Source organism: Vanacampus margaritifer, chromosome 6, assembly GCF_051991255.1.
Source record: "Vanacampus margaritifer isolate UIUO_Vmar chromosome 6, RoL_Vmar_1.0, whole genome shotgun sequence".
Taxonomy (NCBI): Eukaryota; Metazoa; Chordata; class Actinopteri; order Syngnathiformes; family Syngnathidae; genus Vanacampus; species Vanacampus margaritifer.
Window position 1 is genome coordinate 11,709,079 of NC_135437.1, and position 21,197 is coordinate 11,730,275.

Genomic DNA, 21,197 nt, shown 5'->3' on the forward strand with positions numbered 1-21,197 from the left:
GATCCCGATCATTTCCTATTTTTATTTTAGGACAAATATTTCCTCCAAGTTAATCAATCGCTATGATGGCATTTTTAATTACGTCACACGACGCTTGCACGCACAATAACAAACACATTTTCCATGAAGAGGCTCTAAAATAAATCAATGTGTGGCATTTACAATCAGGCACTATCTGGGGACGCCTAATTGAAGGCCCGCTGCGAGCCGCAGCCGTCCCCGCTCTTGTGTCGGGTTCTGGCGCTGACTTGAAGCTGGTAAGGATCAACTGGACGTTTCAATTAAAGGGGAAATGTGACGCGAATATAACTCCGCTTCGGCACTCAAATTGCAAACGTGGCCGTTGTAAACACCTGTGGTGCGTGGCTGCGTTACCGGCGTTGCGCTGGTTGCACGCCGGGCGCCGATTTTACCGGGAGCAAATTGATGTGGCCCATGTCGCATGGCGTTGGACAGCAAAGGGTTAATTTTTTCCACCGCCGACATTTTTGTTCGGCGCTCTAATGGCAACTTTTAAACTTTTTATTTCGGACGCAGCAAGCCTGATCCTTGTCCCTCCATTTACGTTGTACATTCCAAACAACAACTTGTACTGGCATTGCAGTCCATGTTTGCGTCTGCTAATAGAATGTAGCATCACCTTGTTCACACAATGCGTACATCACTTCATGCACGAGTCGGCGGCTAGGCTAACTAGAGCTCGCACTCGTACAATTTTTACAGCACGTTTAAACACGTTAAAATATTTGGAATTCGCTTTTAATACGTTTCACATTATGTTAGACAAATTATACGTACTGATTTAAAAAATGAACTGCTTGCTACCTTCGAGGCAACCCGGTTGGTTGTTTTAGGGTTGAATAAACTTGGCAGTGTTTTGCTTCTTGAACGCTCCCACTTTAGGACACCAAAATGGCCTATTAAAAAGCTCACCTGGCGAATGTGTTTAATGGGGGAGGTTTTATTATTTTTTCTTTTTGTCATGTGAGGACGTAATGAAGCTGTCTTGCTTGTAACAGCTCCTCTCACTAACCCAGTGGTGGAAAAAAAGTACAAATACTTAGTTACTTTGAATAAGTACTAAGTCAGATTATTTAGTTACTGTTATGTGAACTTTTCGTTATTTTTATTTTTAAAGTGTTGAATCCCTATTACATGAGTTGCATATATATGTATATAGCCCTTAAGTGACTACAGTACCATATGGTACTAAGTGTCTCATGGAGCGCATGCAAATGTTCTGTGCCCCAAAAATTGGATTTCATTATGGAGCTGTCAGCATCAATATTTCATTTTAGGGAATGGAATTATTCTATTTAAGTCCCCTCTTTGGGTGAATAACACCGTCATACCCATCTTTTTCAGTTGTCTTTTTTCACTGTTTCAACATCAGCTTCCGGATTTTCTGATTCAAGTTTTGCTTGTATATGTGTGTGGTGGCCCAGAGCATCTTCAGAAATGTCGGTGAGGGAGTCCTTCAATCCCGAGAGCTACGAGCTGGACAAGAACTTCCGGCTCACGCGCTTCGCAGAGCTCAAGGGAACGGGATGCAAGGTCGGAGCTTTCCTCATCTGTCACATATAAAATGATTGTATGTGCAAGACCATACTCCATTTAAGTACGGTAGCTCATAGACATTTTTGTTTGTCACAGGTGCCCCAAGAGGTTTTACAGAAGCTTTTAGAGAACCTACAAGAGAACCACTACCAAGAAGATGAACAGTTCCTGGGTGCAGTCATGCCTCGATTAGGTCATTATAACACTCAATAGCAATTTCAAACTAAAAACCAGACTAAACAGGGCAAGACAAGGCCGTTTTATTTATTAAGTACATTTCATACACAAGGGAAGGTAATGTGCTTGACATAATTAAAAGTACAACATTTAAAAACATTTACAAAAAAAAAATGTAAAAGCAAAATAAAGAAATACGTACAGTGCAAGAACACAATTTTGGAAAAAAATATTTTAAAAGACCTTAATCATAGGTATGGGGGGGCATAGTTTGTAATCTGAGTTTAAAAGCGCTGACTTAGTTTCCATTAGCTGCACCTGATTCCATTTGTGCGCAGCGTAACAGCTAAATGCTGCTTCACCATGATTGCTTTGATCTCTAGGCTGCACTAATTGACCAGAGCCTTCAAACCTCAGAGCTCTGCTGGTTTATATTCAATGAGCATTTCTTTAATGTATTCAAGAGGGCCTAAAGCAAAAGTAATCTTTGCGATTTTCTATTTTCCAGGCATCGGCATGGACACCTGCGTCATCCCCCTACGACACGGGGGCCTTTCACTCGTCCAGACAACAGATTACATCTACCCTATAGTGGACGACCCCTACATGATGGTATAAAGCCGATGCATGATGAGTACCAAATATCTCAAAAGCTGGTTGAGGGCAAGCCCTCATTTTCAATGGTGTTAATAAGCAAATGAAAGTCTCCATCTTTTTCTTGTATTTGTACTTGTGAGTGTGTTTTAAATGTACACCTTTGGCTTAACCAGATGCAATCAGTATTCCGTGACTTTTTCAAGTATAACGATCTGAAAAATATAGTAGAGTGAAAAACAAACAAAAAATTTTACAGGGTCGCGTGGCATGCGCAAACGTCCTCAGTGACCTGTACGCCATGGGGGTGACGGAATGTGACAACATGTTGATGCTGCTAGGTGTCAGCAACAAAATGTCGGAGAAGGTGAGAGGTCGCGTCCCGAAGAAACTGGGCGGCACACGGACAAGTTTGTTACTCACCCGAGTATGTCCTCCTCACTATTACAGGAGAGGGACAAAGTCATGCCGCTCATCATGCAGGGCTTCAAAGACGCGGCGGAGGAGGCGGGCACATCCGTGACGGGAGGACAGACGGTGCTCAATCCCTGGGTGGTCTTGGGGGGCGTCGCTACCACCGTGTGCCAGCCCAATGAATTCATCATGTGAGTTATTTTTGCACCGGCTTTGCTGAAGCGAGGTGCATTGATGGGAATTGAGCCTTTCTGCCAATAGTGAAAATCTGACAAGAATTGACCCACCCTAAACAAGATGGCGGCAAAGAAATTTAAATGAGGCTGATACTTTTGTTGTTGTTGTTGGTCTCTAACAGACAAATTCTCTGGGTTTTATTGTAAGTGTACTCACGCTGAAGGATTTTACATCATCAGTATTGAACAGGTCTAACATTTACGATTATTGGCCTCGACCATTTCCAGGGATGAAAACTCACCCTTTGGGCCTTTGCTCGCTTGGATTGCAAGGGTGGGAAAATGCTTAACTCATTCACTGCCATAAATTCATAAAAATAAAAAATAAAGATTATTAAAAATAAGGGGCAAGAGGCGATTAGAATTTTTAATTGTAATTAATCACATGACTTCACTAGTTAACTCACGATTAATCACAAAATTTACATCTGTTCTAAATGTACAATAAAAAAAAAGTAGGTTTTCATACTCTTGTTAACAAAAGTGGGAAAAAAAATTAAACTAATAAAAATAGTCAAAATATTTTTTTTACGTTTATAGGCATCAATGGCAGTGAATTAATGAAAAAATTCGGGGCGTCGGGCGATTAAAGTTTTTAATCATAATTAATCGCATGACTTCACTAGTTAACTTGCGATTAATCACAAATTTCATATCTGTTCTAAATGGGCAATAAAAAAAATTCTAGGTTTTCATACTCTTGTTAACAAAAGTGGGAAAAAAATGTTAAACTAATAAAAATAGTTAAAATACATTTTTGACGTTTACAGCCGTCTATGGCAGTGAATGAGTTAATTTTGGCATTTTTTTATAAAAAAAAATCCATTTCATTAAAGGTTTTGTGCTGCTCCACAGGCCAGACAACGCGGTGCCAGGTGACGTGCTGGTGCTCACAAAGCCGCTCGGGACGCAAGTGGCCGTGGCAGTGCACCAGTGGCTCGATATCGTACGTTTGAACACATTTACAAACGCGCGTTTGCAAATGAAGATTTTGAACTCCCATCACTTGTGTTGTTCTACATCACAGCCAGAGAAGTGGAATAAGATCAAGTTGGTAGTCACGCAGGAAGACGTGGAGCTGTCCTACCACGAAGCCATGACGAACATGGCTCGCCTCAATAGGACAGGTAAGAAATACGTCATCATCGATTTGATTTTTAAGAAGTGTGTTCGGTCTTTAGGTTCTTTAAAAAAATAAAAAAGCATGATTAATGATTGTAATGTGTTCTTGTAGTTGTTCCCCAACCTCAGTACAATATTGTAAATGTGGTACAAGTAGGGAACCGTTGCAAACCTTGTTAAAGACCAACCGTTCTAGTGTGTACGTTTTTGTTCCGGGCAGCCGCCAGCCTCATGCACACGTTCAACGCGCACGCCGCCACCGACATCACGGGCTTCGGTATCCTTGGCCACGCCCAGACGCTGGCCAAGCAACAGCGGAGCGAGGTGTCCTTCGTCATCCACAACCTTCCCGTGCTCGCCAAGATGGCCGCCGTGTCCAAGGCGTGCGGCAACATGTTCGGCCTCATGCACGGCACCTGCCCCGAGACGTCAGGTACGCAATTTATATGTATTGGAATTTAGGCTAGAATGTCTTGTCTGCATTTTTTTAGGTGAGATACCCCCCCCGACATTAGTTTTACCTCCTCTTATGTTGAAGGTAAAATTTTAAAGTTCTAGATTAAAATGGACATTTCTCTGTGTTTTTGTATTAACTCATTCACTGCCATTGACGGCTATAGATGTCAAAAACTAATTTGAACTATTTCTATTAGTTTCACCTTTTTTTTTGAGTATGAAAAAAAAATTATTGTACATTTAGAACAGATATAAAGATTTTGATTAACTAGTGAAGTCATGTGATTAATTACAATTAAAAAAATCGCCTGATTAATTATTAATTAATTAATTAATTGAAAAAAGAAAATATTTAAAAAATTAGGGGTGTCAGACGATTACATTTTTTAATTGTAATTAATCTCATGACTTCAATAGTTAACTCACAATTAATAAAATGCTATATCTGTTCTAGATGTACAATTAAAAAAAATTCTAGGTTTTCATACTCTTGTTAACAAAAGAGGGAAAAAACTAATATAAATAGTTCAAATGACTTTACGTCTCTAGCTGTCAATGGCAGTGAATGAGTTAAAATTAAATGTTCTTAAAGGTTTCATAAAAAAAAAAAAACTCTTTCAACTTGATGGGTCTATTTGACTTCCAACATTAATCTTCGATGATGTTAATTCGATTCTAGCAAAATATGATATATATATATATAATAAGTGGCTTAAGGATTCGTATAAAGAGTTCAAAAACTTTATTTAACCCTGCAGGGAAACATGTTGTGTTGTAATAATTTCAGGACATCAAAATGAACACAAATGAATTTTTACAAAATAATGTATCAATAATATAGATTATTGAAAATAAAAATGTTGTGTTAAATTTAATAGATTAAATATGTCAAAAATATATAAAATGTCATTCATTCTGCATTGTTGTGCTTTTGAAATTGAACAAATTAAAAATAAACCAAAATATATAAAATAGGTCATTCATTACTGTAAATGTTGAATACTAATAATATAAATTAAAAATATGTCAATGAAGTAAAAATAGTTTTGAAAAATAGTGTTACTTGCCCATTGTAAAATCATTACACATTGTTGAGAGGCTATAGTCATATAACTTTTTTTAAATTTTTTTATATGGAATTTCAGGAGGGCTGCTGATCTGTCTGCCGCGCGAGCAGGCAGCGCGCTTCTGCGCCGAAATCAAGTCGCCCAAGTACGGCGAGGGCCACCAGGCGTGGATCATCGGCATCGTAGAGAAGGGCAATCGCACGGCACGCATAATCGACAAGCCGCGGATTATCGAGGTGGCGCCGCAGGCCGCCGCACAGAGCGTCAACCCCACGCCCGGCGCCACTTCCTAATCCCCCACCTCACAATCCAAACCCTACAAAACCGCCCCCACATCATCATCATCTTCATCCTACACCCTCATCCGATGGTGATTTCGTTTTGAAACTACAGAACCATTTTAGTAGTGTCCACTAGTTTGAGCACTGGGCTGGTGTGTACGTGACAAACAGCACCACCTAGAGGCCCACGGTGGCATTACATCACCGTCATGGACTCAACAAGAAAGTGATTGGTCTTTCGTTTGCCTTTTGTGTGTGTTTTTTCTGTACTCTTAAGGCGAGAGAAGACAACAGACCCACACTGCTGATTTGTTACAGATCCCGGCTTGTCAGCTTTGTCGGAACTTTGCTCTCTCCAACAAGCAGGCCCGTCTCGTCATTGTTGTGGTTTTGTTTAGCCACTTTTGTACAGTTCTGAAGTTATTTGCTGTAACTGATGCCTTGAAAGAAAGTTTTGGCAGAATGTTTTTTTTTATTCATTTGACTTTTTGTATTGACCCCACCGGAATAAATACTCAAATACTATGATCTGTTGTTTCAGCTGGCTTACTTCCTTTCCCTCCACACATCACGATATGTCCATTTCAACAAACAGTGAGTCATTGGCGGTGAGTTTCAACAGAACAGTTCCTTAGTTCAGAGATAGCAAACTGCCATTGTCCAAATACTTCTACTGTATCTCATTCAAGCTTATGTGGGATGTTCACTAATAACCCTTAATAGTCTTTTACTTGCTAAAGCACACACACGTATTGTGAATCGAATCAAGGCCAAAACATGTTTACGGCAATTAAAATTAAACCACTAGAGGGTGCTGGAACTTCACAAACGGAAAACGACTTCACCTTTGTAACAGATGTTCCTTTTACTATAAAGTCGACAGTGTCGTGGTATTTTCCATATTGTCATATCACCGTTATCACATTTCAATTAATATTACGTTAATATGACGACTCAGGTTTCCATCCAAATGTTTCGAATTTTTTATGCGAATTTTGGGGAGAATGCGCAAAACGGACATGCGACTTATGCCCGTTTCCATCCGCTCTTCTTTTGCGAATATGCGCCGCGAGATGACGTTGTAGTGACGGAACTTTGGGTCAATGGGGAGTTCCAGGTGGGAATGTTGGCTTTAACGGACTGAACGGAAGTAGTTGTGTGTGAAAGTGTGTCGTTACATTGAGAGATGATGTTAATAAAGCCATCTGAAATTGCATTAATAATTTTTGTTTAATTATAAAAAAGAATCGTGTTTCTTCGTCTCCCCAAACACATCTTTATCTGCCATTTATTTTGACTACAAACGTGCGTGTGACGTAGTATCGGTCAAAACGTGCAACGTATAACCGGTCTTGTAGTCGCTTATTCGTTTCCATCGCCCAAAATGTGCATTTTCCTTTTTTCGATGCGCTTCAAAAACCACTCTAAGTGTAAAAACCTTTTTTGCTAATTTCTGACGTTTCCATTCAGTTTATTTTTCACAATTCTTGAAAATTCGAATAAAAATAGTTGTCCCCAACATCGGACAGTCACAATGTGATAATGCGATGGGGCTTGATGTAGTAGCAGGACTTTGTTAGAAAAACTAAGCTTCAATTATGTTGTTGTCCCACAGCAACTGCTGACGTATTAGCCAACATCACTTAGTGATATTACTTCAAATATAAAAGAAATGTCACTTATGGGTTATTATTCAATATGATTTAAATACAGTACAATATCTGTATAACAAATACAATGTAAAGATATTTTTTGTGCTCGTGCAGGACTCACAAGCACAAACTTAATTTGATTTGAAACCGTGACAAAATAGAAGGATGGCTAGTTAGGTGTTCAACCAAACTGTCACCCTGAGGTGTTCCTAATATTTTGGCTGCTTCCAAATATTTTCAACAGTGTATTCAAAGAAGGAAACTTAAATTTAAGATCAGTGTGTGGATGATTTATTTACAAGGTTCCTATTCACAAAACCACAATATACAGAGCAATAACTTACAGGTGTGTGTGTGGAATGAGACTATGACATCATCGCATCAAGTCTGACGCACGCACACACACATACAGTATACACAAGTCTGCTACATGTACTTCTTGCCATTGTTGAGCTGCATCGTAACCTCGCCTGTCGTCTTGTCGTTTGTGGCTTGGAAAAGCATTTGGATGTCCATCATGGCTTTGTCGATGTGCTGACCGAACCTGCTTGAGTCCTGCACGGATCACACAAGGAGCCACAAGTGGCAAATTAAAAGTAAAAGTGGTGGAAGCAACAGGGCAGGCATATCAATATGCATATAGAGGCACGGAAATGGCACAGTGGGATTCGAGAATGTCTCTAATGAGGCCCCCCCTACTGGCAGGCTTACTTTATATAATAATAATTGACAGGAGTACATTTCAATTACGTCAGTAGTATACTCATCTTTTTTTCTTTTTTTTTTTTTTTTACACACGTATTTTGACTACCTACTGTGAACGAAACATTAGTAAGTGAATGTGTGTGGCATCACGTGACAGACATTTACCGTGTCAGGGCTGGAGAACTTGGAGGAGATATGGAATGTGATGAGGTTTTCTCCAACAATGATGTAAGACACGCCGTAACCGTCATCGGCCACCTATAAAATTAGGCAGAAATATATATTTTTTAAATTATAATAATTAATCCCATGGTTAAAACTCATTCACTGACATTGATGGCTTTAAACGTCAAAAATTCATTTGAACTATTTCTATTAGTTAAAATTTTTTCCCCACTTTTGTTAACAAGAGTATGAAAACCTAGATTTTTTTTATTGTACATTTAGAACAGATATAACATTTGTGATTAATCGCTAGTTAACTAGTGAAGTCATGCGAATAATTACGATTAAAAACTTTAATCGCCCGACGCGCCGAATTTTTGATATTTATTTTATTTTGTTATTTATTCACTGCCATTGACGGCTATAAAGGTAAAAAATTAATTTAAACTTTCTATTAGTTTAACATTTTGTCCCACTTTTGGAGTATGAAAACCTAGATTTTTTCTATTGTACATTTAGAACAGATATGAAATTTGTGATTAATCGCGAGTTAACTAGTGAAGTCATGCGAATAATTACGATTAAAAACTTCAATCGCCTGACGCCCCGAATTTTTTATCTTTTTTTTTTTTATTCATTCACTGCCATTGACGGCTATAAACGTCAAAAAATTATTTAAACTATTTCTATTAGTTTAATTTTTTATTGTACATTTAGAACAGATGTAAAATTTGTGATTAAGTGCGAGTTAACTAGTGAAGTCATGCAATTAATTACAATTAAAACATTTAATCGCCTCTTGCCCCTAATTTTTAATGTATATAAATATTTTTTTTTATTAAATGGAATTGAATGAGTTAAGGCAGCCCTTACATACAGTAGGCCTATGTATGTATAAATTCCAATAAAATCATCAAGGATTTCACTCACTGGCCCAAATCCGCCTCCAGCACTGACATATTTAGGGAACTTATTGATGTCCACTAAGTTGAGCTGCTGCTGAGGAGTCTGACTGGTGGACAACTTCCACGGTTCCGACAGAACCTGCAAGCAAGCACGTGGGGCTGTTAGCGTCATTTAGCGTTCTGCCCGGAGCGTGCGCGCATTCTCACCCTTTTAAGGAAAGGAGAGTCCACGCCCACATACTTTGACACGACGTAGAGACAGAAGAGGTGTCGGTCGATGCCGGAACCGGTCATGGCCAGGCGGTACATGTTCTGATGCTTGTCGGCCGCTCTCCGAAACAGCGTCAGCCTCTGTGTGTTCTGTTACGGACACGAGGAGACAAAGGCGGGAAATGAACAGTGGTGGGAGGTTCACATACTTCATTACCGCATTTAGACTTTTTTTGATGACTTTCATTTGAAAACAGAGGACTTAAAAATATTCTGTATATTAATTTTGAATGTATAATTTAGTATGATTTTGTGGAAAAATACAAAGTAATTACTAGAAAAACACACATTTTGGTTAATGTGTTAATGTAAAATTTCTACACTAATTAGTAGAAAACCATAGCATCTTTGAGGTGTGGTGTTCAATTCAAGTTTATTTAACTAATGAATACCATAAAATACTCAAAATTACGTGACATACTGAAATATCCGCCTCCTCTTTGTTGGCAATTTAGTAGGCATTTACTTAAAAAATATATCGTCGCTGCTATGTGAAAAACAGTTGCGTCCATTTTTGTTTAAGGTATGAAACTGAATCCAGACATCCCAAAAACGTAAAAAATGTATAAAAAGCATGACAAAAATGGACAGTGTTTTTCACATGGCAGTAGTGACTATGTATTTTCTACAAATGTTGCACTAAAAATATCAAACTATTAAAAAAAATTGATTTAAAATTAGAATTTTAAGTCAATATGACATTTGATAATCGACTCAATGAGAATTTAGCAGTATTTTGAACGAAAATAGACAAATTAATGTAAACTATAAATATTTGGTTGTATATTTGGAAATGTACTTTTCTTTCACAAAATTTAGTATGATTTTGTATGAAAACGTATATTAGAAAATAATAAATACAATAAAAAAAATTAAATGGTGTGGCTTAAAAAGTTGTATTTTTTGTTTTTAGAAATGTTCTTTCTTGGTTGGACAAACAAATTTAGCCTTGGTGGCGACATTTGTGGGATTTTAAACAAAAATGCTGCAATTTGTACACCAATAGACTTACAGATGATTGAAAATCCATATTTAGTGGCCTACTTAACCCCTTTTTTCTACTAACCACTAATAAAACATTGGTTTATCAATCCTCATTGCTTTGAAATAAAGGCAAAATGGCATTTTCAGTGTGACACAGTCTTTCTCTGCCCTGTTGACCGGGTTAGTCCTTCTTACTGTCGCCCGTCGATCCTCCATGGCTCTGACGAAGGCGACGGCCTCTGAGGTGCACGAGCGCACCGTCTCCGTGCGGCCGTCTCTGAACATGCGCGTCATGGACGACTCGTACGTCAAACAGAACTCCCCCTGATCCTGGCGGGCGGAATCATACCAACAAGCGTGCGTTCACACAATAATGTCATAATAAGTACGGTGATTTTCCAAATGATGAAAGGCAGCGAACCCTAAACTGTGCCAGCTGCAGGGCCATCTGAATAAAAGCATCCGGGCTGGTCTTGCACTTTTTAATCAGGCCTTTACCAAAAGCACTAAACAGGTAGGCGAGGAAGTCCACGTCATCGGCTATCTTTTTAGCAGACAGGTAGGACGTCTCGATCACATTTTGGCACTACACAAGGAAAGAACACACACAGGTGTTTTTCCGTTACGGGTTGCAGAAGGGTTTGGCATTTTAAAGCGCACCCTGAAACTGTTAGCATACCGTTGCGGGAATGAGCCACTGCAGTCGAGAGGGTTGAGGGAGGCCTTTGTTCACGTCTCCTTTGCAGTGGCCCTCCTCTGTGTAGCCCAGATGGAAGCAGTCGGTGGCAAGGACGTACTAACACACGCACAGCCTCGTATGATTAACACACAACAACAAAATAATAATTGGCGGTCAGGAGAGGGTGAATTACCTCCCACATGTGACCCACGATTGGCGCGTCGGCCCACGAATGCTCAGCGTTTATTCCCATTTTGCCATTGGGGTAAGATACGAGGGTGAAAGATTTGTCAAACCACCTAAGAGAACAGAAAGACATTGTGTGATGGTCATTTGATTAGCACAATAGAAGTATTTCTCAGTATTCTCATATGAAGGAATTGCATGTTTAAATTCTATTTATTCATTTTTTAGATTAGAATTTTTTTTTGGGGGGGGGGGGGGGGGGTTAGTACCGTAGTATGTTACAACTTTTATTAGTTTTTAACATTTTTTAAATGTCATCATCATCATATTTTAATTATAGTTAATTGTAACAGAGAAATCATAGGATTCAACTGAAATACTACTTATTTTTTAACATTCATTATTCTGTGTACATTTTAATGTTTCAAAACTTACAATTATTTTCAGCACCGTATTACAGAAAATGTCTAGTCATAATAAAAAAAAAATATCTACATACCATTTAACTCTAATTGATTGTTAATTGAAAGACCCCCCCCAAAAAAAAAAAAAACAATTACATTTTTTCATTCAAAACAGTTTAGATATTTAGTATTTTAGTAAAATACTATTTGTGTATTTTAGTGGGGGGGAATTCAATTTTTTGGGGGTCAAAATAGCATTATTATTTTTTTAACATTTACTTGAATTAATCTTTAATCAGTAGATATTTATTTTAATCACCAATATAGATCTGTATATGTAATTATATATTGTGAGAAATCATAGAATTTAATTTTTATCCATTTCAATACTGCCTACTACTTATACTGTACCTATACGTATACTATGTAACTATATTCATTTGTAATTGTGAGAAATCACAGGATTCAATTTATTAATTTAAAAAATATATTTTCATTTGAATTAAACTTTTTCACATCATTTTTAGTATGCAGTACATTACACACTTTTATGTATTTATTTTTACACTTTTATTTATATATTTCAGTCGAGACTTCATTAGTTCTATATGCATTGTAAACAATTTGATTACTTTTGTTAGATATAAAACAAAAATAAAAAATAAACACTTTTGAGCACTATAGACAGTTATTTTTTTATTTTTCCATTTTTTTTGTCAACATGATCGTGTTTTTTAAGCCACTCCGATGATCTGACTTTTACCTGTCGTAGCACTTCCCGTGCAGCAGTGATTTGGCATAACAGTCCAAAGAGTTGCTCTTGGCATCGAAACCCTGAGGCTTGTCATCCAACGCCAGGAAGAAGGCGGCTGATTCCACCGCATCCAAGGACACTCTGTTCACTCCTTGGCTGAAGTATTTCATCCGAGCCTGAGCCCAAGTAACCCTAGCGGAGGTAACGACATGGTCAGTTATCTACCAGTGGATGCTCAATCCACCTCGTAATCCCACCACGATCACATCGCAATTGTAAACATACACGAAAATGTTATGTGTTCACCTGTTTCCTGCAGTCAGCGCTGCTAGTTTGAGCTCGCCGGGCTGCGGCTCAGACGTGTCGTTGAGGATCCTGCTAAATTGGGTCTCCAGCTCGCTGGGTAGGAGGTGGCGTCCACCCGTGTACAGCCACACTTGGAAGAAGCGACCCTTGTGGTACACCACCAAGTGCTTCCTGTCATTCAGGTGCTGCACGAAATCTGCACACCGCGACAAATTAGGATTTGATTTAAACAGTGGTTGTAATGACTTATTACTACCCTACTACCCTTAAACAACTTGGATTTTTAAATCTGTTATGAGCTGGATGAGAAATTTCACAAGAATTTTGTGGGAATGTGTACAAAAAAAAAACAATTAGTAAGGAAATATACATATTTGGGAGTTAACATGTTTAAACTCTCATGTTACTTATAAAAAATATGGCCTTACTGTGACTACTTTAGAAGGTGAATTTGAAGATATTTATTGTCCCAATGTGGAATTTAACAAAGACTTTTTGAGAATTTGTACAAAAAATACACTACAATTTGTTTAACACATTCACTGCCGTTGACGTCTATAGACGTCAAAAATTCATTTGAACTATTTCAATAAAAAATAAAAAATTCACTTTTGTTAACAAAAGTATGAAAAGCTAGGAAAAAAATACTTTACATTTAGAACAGATGCAAAAATTTGTGATTAATCGTGAATTAATTATTGAAGTCATGCAGTTAATTACAATTGAAAATTTAAATCACCTGACACATTTAAAAAAAAAGATTATTAAAAATTAGGGGCGTCAGGCGATTACATTTTTTAATCGTAATTTATTGCATGACTTAACTAAAAAAAAAATCTAGGTTTTCACTCCTCTTAACAAAAGTGAAAAAAAGAGTTAAGCTAATAGAAATATTCAAATGAATTTCTGACGTCTATAACCGTCAATGGCAGTGAATGAGTTAAAGAGCTAAGTTGTTTTTTATTTATCATATTCTTTAAAAAAAAATTACAAAAAATTATCCCATATCAACACCCTCCATATCCACGAAAAAAAATTGGTATCTAAGAAAATTCACACTTACATCTCCCAATCAAAAAGAAATGAAAAAAAAATCAACAATAGAATAGGAAATTCTTGAAATGTACTATTTGCAGGGAGCTAGAGATTTAACCCTGCCGTGACTAAGGAAAATCCACAAATAATTGATGGCTCTCCTAAAAGGGGTTTGGAATTACAAGATGGCGGCAAATAACTTTTTTCAGTTCGAAACCTATGTCCCCTGACTAAACTAAGCAGCCCTTCACCTCCTCATAGTGATACTATAATAAACCAAAATAGGCTACTATTTTTATTTTTGACGTGGCTTTGACCTAATCACCCAACGGCAAGAAAGTGAGTGAATGAGCAAAGTATGCACATGAGATTTTACTGTACCCGTTTCGATGCCAGGGATGCGGGTGGTGTTGAACATCCTCTCCATCTGAGCGGAGCACATGGGAACCGTCCCTACAGCCCTCAGCTGAGCAGCCAAAGAAAACCAGAACAAAAGTGACTTTGGTTCCAATTAAATGCAGTGTCATGGTGTTCCTTTCAAGAACTGGTCCTGCATTGTGTATTAAGTATGTGGAGTCATTACCGGCGCATGTTCACCGCGCTCCAGTTTGCGTCTGTACTGCAGCATGGCGTGCACTATGTTGCCTGCACGCGCCGCCTGCCGGTGAGTTGGCGTCACATACATCAGGTCCTTTGGAAAATAAAAATTGGTAACAGGAAGCAATTTAGCGATAAATTGCGAGAGAATATTGACACTTGAGTTGGTTAAATAAAATACGATTAGTAGATAACACTTGAAAAAAATAATAAGAAAATTCTTTAAATTTCATAAACCTTTTGGCTGTATAGCTTATTTGAAATGTTAACTCATAAATAAAATGATTTATGTAAAATGAAATAAAACAATTTAACATGAAATACAATAAGACATAATAAAATGAAAAAAATAGAGTAAATACAAATAATAGCTTTGCCTAAAATAAAGCATGACAAAAATAAAAAAGTAATCTAAAATAAAAAACTACCAAATGAAATATAAAATAAATAACTAAACATACAGTACAATGAAATCAAATTAAATGCAATAAACAAAAAAAAAACATTGAATAAAATAACATTTACAGTCATTTCTGGCCTATAAAGCGCACCTGACTATAAGCCGCGCTAGCTAAATTTGGCGAATACTCGAGTTTGTTACAAATATAAGCCGCACCCGACTGTAAGCCGCAGGTGTTTTAATGTTACCGCACCACCTTCCCGCTACTTTATTTTCCATAATGAGGGCGCAAGTTGTCTCGCTCTTGTTCTATCTCTCCTACTGTATTTGGACTCATTTGGTTTGCTCTGCCTGATGCTCTTGCGCTTCCTTTATAGTGCGATCTTTTGATCTAATGAATAAGCCGCACCTTTGTATTAGCCGAAGGGTCGAATGCAAGTAAAAAAAAGTAGCGCCCTATAATCCAGAAATTACTGTAATGTTTAACTCTCAGTTGTCCCATGCTCATCATTTTTCTGTGTTGCTTACACAATAAAATAAGATTGCATTAAATTAATTAATAGCTTGTTGTCTTTACTGTGAACTAAACAAATACGGCGTGATAAGTGTTCTCCATCTTACCATAATGTAGAAGTTACTGTTGACCATAATTGGGCCACGGCCTCTCAGGTAGATGTACTCCTCCCACCAGTCACTTACCTACAGGATATAATATGTAAATATCTATGTTGCGTTAATACTAATAACACCATCTTTTATAAGATATCACTGTACCATACTCACATAATTGGTTGCCCACCAGGACTTGAGGATCAAGTATCTCTGCAGCTGGGCAGCCTTTGTCTCTTTAAAGTCGTTGGCCAAGATCTCCATTTGCTTATAACCCTCATCGTCCAGCAGAGGACGCACGGACTCCAGGTACTGCACACAAAACAAATGGAGCATAACTGGACAGAAATGGCCTCTTATGTTCCTTTAAGGAGAGCAGCAATCGCAATCTAACAGTCCAGAACACTGCAATCGTATGTTATAGAAATCAGCACGTTTACAAGTTATACAAGGTAGTTTAGAAGTAACATGCACAAGTAATATGCACATTGCATGATGATTAAGTTCATCATCATTAGTTACAGCAGAACGGAATGCCAAACTCATTTACATATATTTACATAATGGATGGATTACTAGTTTTGAAATCCGAAGTCAAGGATAATAGCTTGTTTAAATATTTTTCAAGTTACTGTAAAAAGTAACAAAATTATATATGACATGAGATTTTGAAATTTTGGAACAGATTCTTAGCGAGAATCATGGAAGTTGACACAGATGATTTTTGTGATGTTTTCGCGGGCCATATAAAATGACATGGCGAGCCGCATCTGGCCCCGGACCTTGAGTTTGACACCTGTGCAGTAGAATGTCACCAGGATAAAATTGTAGTACTGGCATTACAATAAAAACAAGCCACAATTGGACTGGAATAAAATTGTAGTAATACTAAGGGAAAGCCATTATCTTAACGAAAAGCCATAATATCTGTGAATAAAATTGTAATTTTATGGGAATTAATACAAAACAGAAACTGCAATGTTATAGCAATTAAACTGCAAAATGATAAGAATATAGTTGCGCTTAGAATAAAGTAGCGCAGCTTTACATGAAAAAAATTGTCACGTTACGGGGAAAATTACATTTTGTGAAAATATATATTTATTTATTTTAATGAAAAAAAAGCCGTATTGTGAGATCAATTTAATATTACATGAAAAAAGTCACAATAATACAAAAAAATAAAAGGCTAAATATTATGTAAAACAAGTTTACATTAGATTTTTGGAGAGACAATACGCAGGATGAGAAAAAGTTAAAACTAAATATTTTTTTTTCTCTTGAATAAAATGTTAACATTACGGGGGTTACTGTTGCCAAAGTTTGAGAGCAGCAGCCTCAAAGTAGTAAAGCTTCTACAAGTCGTTTGGAAAACTTTCCAACTTTCCTGGTGAATACCCACCCTGCGAATGGTGTCTTCCACCCTAGGCACAGGTAGTCGGGGTAAGGACGCCTGGAAGCTGTAAAGAAGTGGCCTGCGCCATGAAAGCATCTTCACCAGGCTCTAGGAGCAAACAAACATTCAATTAGCAATCATTTCAAAAGTAAAAACAATGAGATACATTCATTTGTACGTACCAGCCACACTTTAGTGGAAGCGCTCATCTTTCCGTGGGATTCGAAGATCCAGCCGTGGTACGAGAGCAACGCTTTAAGGGTGTACCTGAGCAGGTAGATAAGGAAGAGCCACAGCGCGCTGGCGAACACCACGGAGCTCAGAACGGCGCCCGTCTGCACTGATAGATATCCTCTACTCACAAAATCCACAACACTGCACTCATTACTTTCATCACGGAGACGCGGTCAATCAAACACGGCCACTTCATTAGGTACACCTGTACTGTAAAGTCAGACAAATGGCGTACCCAATCAAGTGTCCAGTGAAATCGTAAGGACGAAAAGGGTTTCTGACCTGAGCGGCATATGTTCATTGATGGCTTGGACGATTCCCAGGGAAAGGTCCACGTCCGTGTACAAGCTACTCATCATGACGACGACCACGATCAGCCAACTGGATGGACTGGCCGGGTACACGCCGGCCAAGATGCCGTTCTGGCCAACAACAATATCATCATTTTCTTTTCCAAACATTGTGTGTATAGATTTAGAGGTGGTGGCAAGTAGCCAAGTACAAATATTTCATTACTGGACTGGATTTATTTAAAGTATCTGTAGTCTATATGATGATTTTTTTTTTTTGTATAGCAGTAGTGAGATGTAATCAATGATCAACTACAAATACAGGTACAGTACTGTACTCAATTCTGTACTTGACTTCTATGACTTTATTCAGCCACTGCTGAAAAAAAGTGCTTAACACCACCACTGTGCAAAGTAATCAAGAACAAATAAAAAGTTACTGTACTTGGGGAGGTACAAATACAAGTACTTCATTTCTGACTTGACTTAACTTTTCAAGTACCTGTAGTTGAGAACTTTTTTTTAGTATCTGTTCTTTTCTAGAGTATTTGTTTTTCTGGTGACTTTTTATTTAGCAGTGGTGAAAAGTACTCAAGTACAAATATTTTTTTTATGTACTTCAGTAGACTTTTTATATACAGGTATCTGTACTTTACTTGAATATTAACTTTTCGGATAACTTTTTTTAAATTTTTATCAGTGATGGGAAATAAGAATAAGTACAAATATATAATTACTGTACTCAAGTAGATTTTTCAACTATCTGTACTTTTCAATAGACGTTTTAGGTTTCTGTACTTGAGTATGAATTTTTCAGATTCAGTGTTGGAAAGTAATCAAGTACAAATATTGTATTACTGTACTCAAGTAGATTTGTCAGCTCTCTTTACTTTTCAGAAGACTTTTTAGGTATCTATATATTATTTGAGGACTCATTTTTCAGCTGACTTCTTATTCATCAGTGTTAAGAAGTAACCAAGTTCAAATACTACATTACTGTACTCGAGTAGATTTTTCACATGTGTGTACTTTGCAACAGTATTATTCTGACGACTTATTTGACTCCCCACATTTGAAAACAGGCAAATATTTGAAACAGTACATCTACTTTTAACCCTCTTTACTCATACACAAATACCTATACTTCTACTCAAGTACAGGGGTAGTATTTTTTACCTTGAACTGTATGGCTCTCTTCTTCCACACCATCAGTCCAGCCTGGCAGATGTTGGTGATGACATCCTGGCTTAGTTTGAGGTCCACGCCATCTGGACGAACGGTGAACTGGAAGCCCACCGCCTGATGGGCTTCGGCCATTGCTCCTAATCACTGTCGGTCATACAATTCGTCATTATTGTAATGCTACATTTCAGTGTCATACATAGAAATATCTTTAATATTTGGTCCCTCTCATTCAGCTAAATATGACAAGTTTTATTAAGTACATAAATATGTATGTTTTTTTTTTTTTACTAAAACAAAGTATTACCAAGAAAAAAAAAACGCAATTTGCTATTTCACCCTGTATAGTTGACCCAAAAAAAAAATGGTACAAATACTTTGTAAAAGCATTTTTTTCCCTCAGCATTTCATCCAGCCAGTTTTAGCCCGAAAAGGAGCCAGCATGCTCTATAACATGACCCCGATGACCTCTGAGCACAGCAACACATATTTGTTGTTTTTTATATTTTAAGCGCACACACGTGGCCCAACAATAATATTGACGTCTGCTGGAGAGCAGGACAGGCCCGAATGATGACGTGAAATGATTTTTCCACGTCACGCGACTGCAGTCACACAAGTGGGTGAAAGTTCAATGGCCAGATATAGCAGAACTCTTCCGGCAGCAGGCCGCAGACACACATGCGTGGTGATATCAATAAACATAAGAACATCCTAGAATTGATCTCGTTGTTTAGCCTCCTGTGTGCTATGTATAATCACATTTAGTAAGAACACATCAAATGACAAAACAGAGGAGTTTTTATTTACCTTGGCTTGATTGTGAAGAAGGAGAAAAGGCGCTGTTAACTTTTTGCAATGAAGCTGTCTGTCCTCTGCGCTGCTCAGCTTTGTGCCCTTCAAGAGCTTCTTCATTCAGGTGGCAACTCACAGCTGCACTCTCTCCCTTGAGCCCAACAGCGCTCACTCTCTTTTTCCCCCCCTCTGTGGCATGTAACAGGACACCAACCAAAGTCAGACGCTCACCTCACGTGTGTGCAGTCACCAAAGCTGTTGCCTGCGTCACAAAAAACATAAATAATAGCATTCATCAGTATCGTATAATGTATAGGGAAACAAAGGTTGAAAGGCTATAGAATTATGAGAAAACATAGAATCATTAGAAAATATAGAAATATATTTTGGGGGAAATGGCCTTATTACAAAATAAAGCTATAAATATTACTGGTTATGTAACTAATGTTACAAAAATACATATTTTATAAAAATGAAAAAATATTTAAGAAAAAAAAAAGAATTATTTGAAAAAATGTATTACAAATACAAACAAGTATCAGTATAAAAAATATATAAATAAATATTGGGAAATGGGCATTAGTGTATAAAAGAGAAATATATTTTACAAGACATAATTAAAAAAAATTATATTAGAACACACATTGGTAAAAATATAGCAATATTTCAGAAAAAGGATTTAATACAAAATATATATATATATATATTTTTTTAATATCAGTATTAGAAAATATAGAAAAACATTGCAAAAAGGCATTAAACATCTAAAAATAAATGTTAGAAACTGGAGATAACATAATATAGAAATAAAATATTTGAAATACAAATACAAATAATTATAAGGGCATTATTACAACATTTTGAAATAAAGGTTCGGGGGAATATGCATTATTAGGCAAAGTAGAAATAAACATTTTAAAAGGTATACTTCAATTAAAAAATATAGAAATACTAGAAAATAGTGTATTATTAGGACTTTTGGTAATTAATAATAAAAATGTAAAAATATTGAATTGGCGTTCATTTACCGAGAGAATGAAGAGGCCTTATTTGAGAAGTAAGGTTTCGAGCATTTGAAGCTACTTAAATAGCATTGCATTATTTTACAGATAATACCTGATGAATAAGGCTGCTTTCACCGCCTGTGCCCCGCGTGCAAAAAGGTTGTTGTTTGTTGCCAGCGCTAAACTGTATCACTCTTTGCTTTGTTTGCTTTGAGTTGGCAGGAACTCACTGTGATGACAAAAAAAGACATGAAGTATGCACAAAGATGACATCATGGCATGTCAGGCACACTTTATGATGATCAAAGGACCACATGACATATTGAGCTTTGAAAAGCAACAATACACTTATCACACAATGTGGTTGGTCACTTTTTTTTTTTTTACTTCATGATTTGTACAAATACTGTTGAATAAATACTTTACAATGGAAAATGTAAAGGAATGTACTGCATTTGTAAACTAAAAGTTTTTGAACATCAAGTTTAGGAAAATGGGAAATTATAAGAAAATATAGAGATAAATATTAAAAGGGCATTGTTAAATTATTGGAAAATATAAAGAATACCAATATTAACTCATTCACTGCCATAAATTCATTTTAAAAAAAGATTAATAGAAAGTAGGGCAAAAGGCGATTCAAATTTTTAATTGTAACTAATCGCATGACTTCACTAGTTAACTCACGATTAATCACAAATTTTATATCTGTTCTAAATGTACAATAAAAAAAATTCTAGG

At 37.0% G+C, this 21,197-nt stretch overlaps 2 protein-coding genes across 5 annotated transcripts; one reads left to right on the forward strand and one right to left on the reverse strand.

Moving 5' to 3' along the window:
• Window positions 1–161: 161 nt before the first annotated feature.
• On the forward strand, window positions 162–6,432 carry sephs1 (selenophosphate synthetase 1). Of its 3 annotated transcripts, none has more exons than XM_077567555.1 (10): window positions 162–257; window positions 1,446–1,554; window positions 1,654–1,750; window positions 2,243–2,346; window positions 2,588–2,695; window positions 2,779–2,933; window positions 3,834–3,924; window positions 4,006–4,105; window positions 4,321–4,533; window positions 5,702–6,432. In XM_077567555.1, the coding sequence occupies exons 2-10, from the start codon at window positions 1,459–1,461 to the stop codon at window positions 5,914–5,916; spliced, it is 1,179 nt and encodes a 392-aa protein (XP_077423681.1). In that variant the 5' UTR covers window positions 162–257; window positions 1,446–1,458; the 3' UTR covers window positions 5,917–6,432. The 3 variants fall into 3 exon arrangements, with proteins under 3 accessions (XP_077423681.1, XP_077423683.1, XP_077423682.1); XM_077567557.1 differs by lacking the exon at window positions 162–257 and adding an exon at window positions 287–358; XM_077567556.1 differs by lacking the exon at window positions 162–257 and having other exon boundaries at window positions 373–1,554.
• A 1,392-nt stretch (window positions 6,433–7,824) lies between these two features.
• On the reverse strand, window positions 7,825–20,689 carry cpt1b (carnitine palmitoyltransferase 1B (muscle)). Of its 2 annotated transcripts, none has more exons than XM_077567549.1 (20): window positions 20,569–20,689; window positions 19,468–19,714; window positions 18,652–18,804; window positions 17,468–17,607; window positions 17,134–17,305; window positions 16,958–17,059; window positions 15,730–15,867; window positions 15,568–15,645; window positions 14,533–14,640; window positions 14,331–14,415; window positions 12,915–13,110; window positions 12,618–12,800; window positions 11,458–11,563; window positions 11,265–11,381; window positions 11,007–11,171; window positions 10,781–10,915; window positions 9,539–9,691; window positions 9,357–9,470; window positions 8,427–8,519; window positions 7,825–8,111 (listed from the first exon to the last, which is right to left on the reverse strand). In XM_077567549.1, the coding sequence occupies exons 3-20, from the start codon at window positions 18,790–18,792 to the stop codon at window positions 7,983–7,985; spliced, it is 2,355 nt and encodes a 784-aa protein (XP_077423675.1). In that variant the 5' UTR covers window positions 18,793–18,804; window positions 19,468–19,714; window positions 20,569–20,689; the 3' UTR covers window positions 7,825–7,982. The 2 variants fall into 2 exon arrangements, with proteins under 2 accessions (XP_077423675.1, XP_077423676.1); XM_077567550.1 differs by having other exon boundaries at window positions 20,481–20,606.
• Between the last annotated feature and the right edge of the window lie 508 nt (window positions 20,690–21,197).

What these genes read in the sequence shown, in the direction of transcription:
- sephs1 (XM_077567555.1), top strand. Translation starts at nt 1,459, where the DNA reads ATGTCGGTGAGGGAGTCCTTCAATCCCGAGAGCTACGAGCTGGACAAG. An exon ending in TCAAGGGAACGGGATGCAAG is followed by an intron (nt 1,555 to 1,653) that starts GTCGGAGCTTTC and finishes TGTTTGTCACAG; the next exon opens with GTGCCCCAAGAGGTTTTACA. An exon ending in TGCACCAGTGGCTCGATATC is followed by an intron (nt 3,925 to 4,005) that starts GTACGTTTGAAC and finishes TCTACATCACAG; the next exon opens with CCAGAGAAGTGGAATAAGAT.
- cpt1b (XM_077567549.1), bottom strand. Translation starts at nt 18,792, where the DNA reads ATGGCCGAAGCCCATCAGGCGGTGGGCTTCCAGTTCACCGTTCGTCCA. An exon ending in ACAGTAACTTCTACATTATG is followed by an intron (nt 14,641 to 15,567) that starts GTAAGATGGAGA and finishes TATTTTCCAAAG; the next exon opens with GACCTGATGTATGTGACGCC. An exon ending in AGCGCGGTGAACATGCGCCG is followed by an intron (nt 14,416 to 14,532) that starts GTAATGACTCCA and finishes TTGGCTGCTCAG; the next exon opens with CTGAGGGCTGTAGGGACGGT.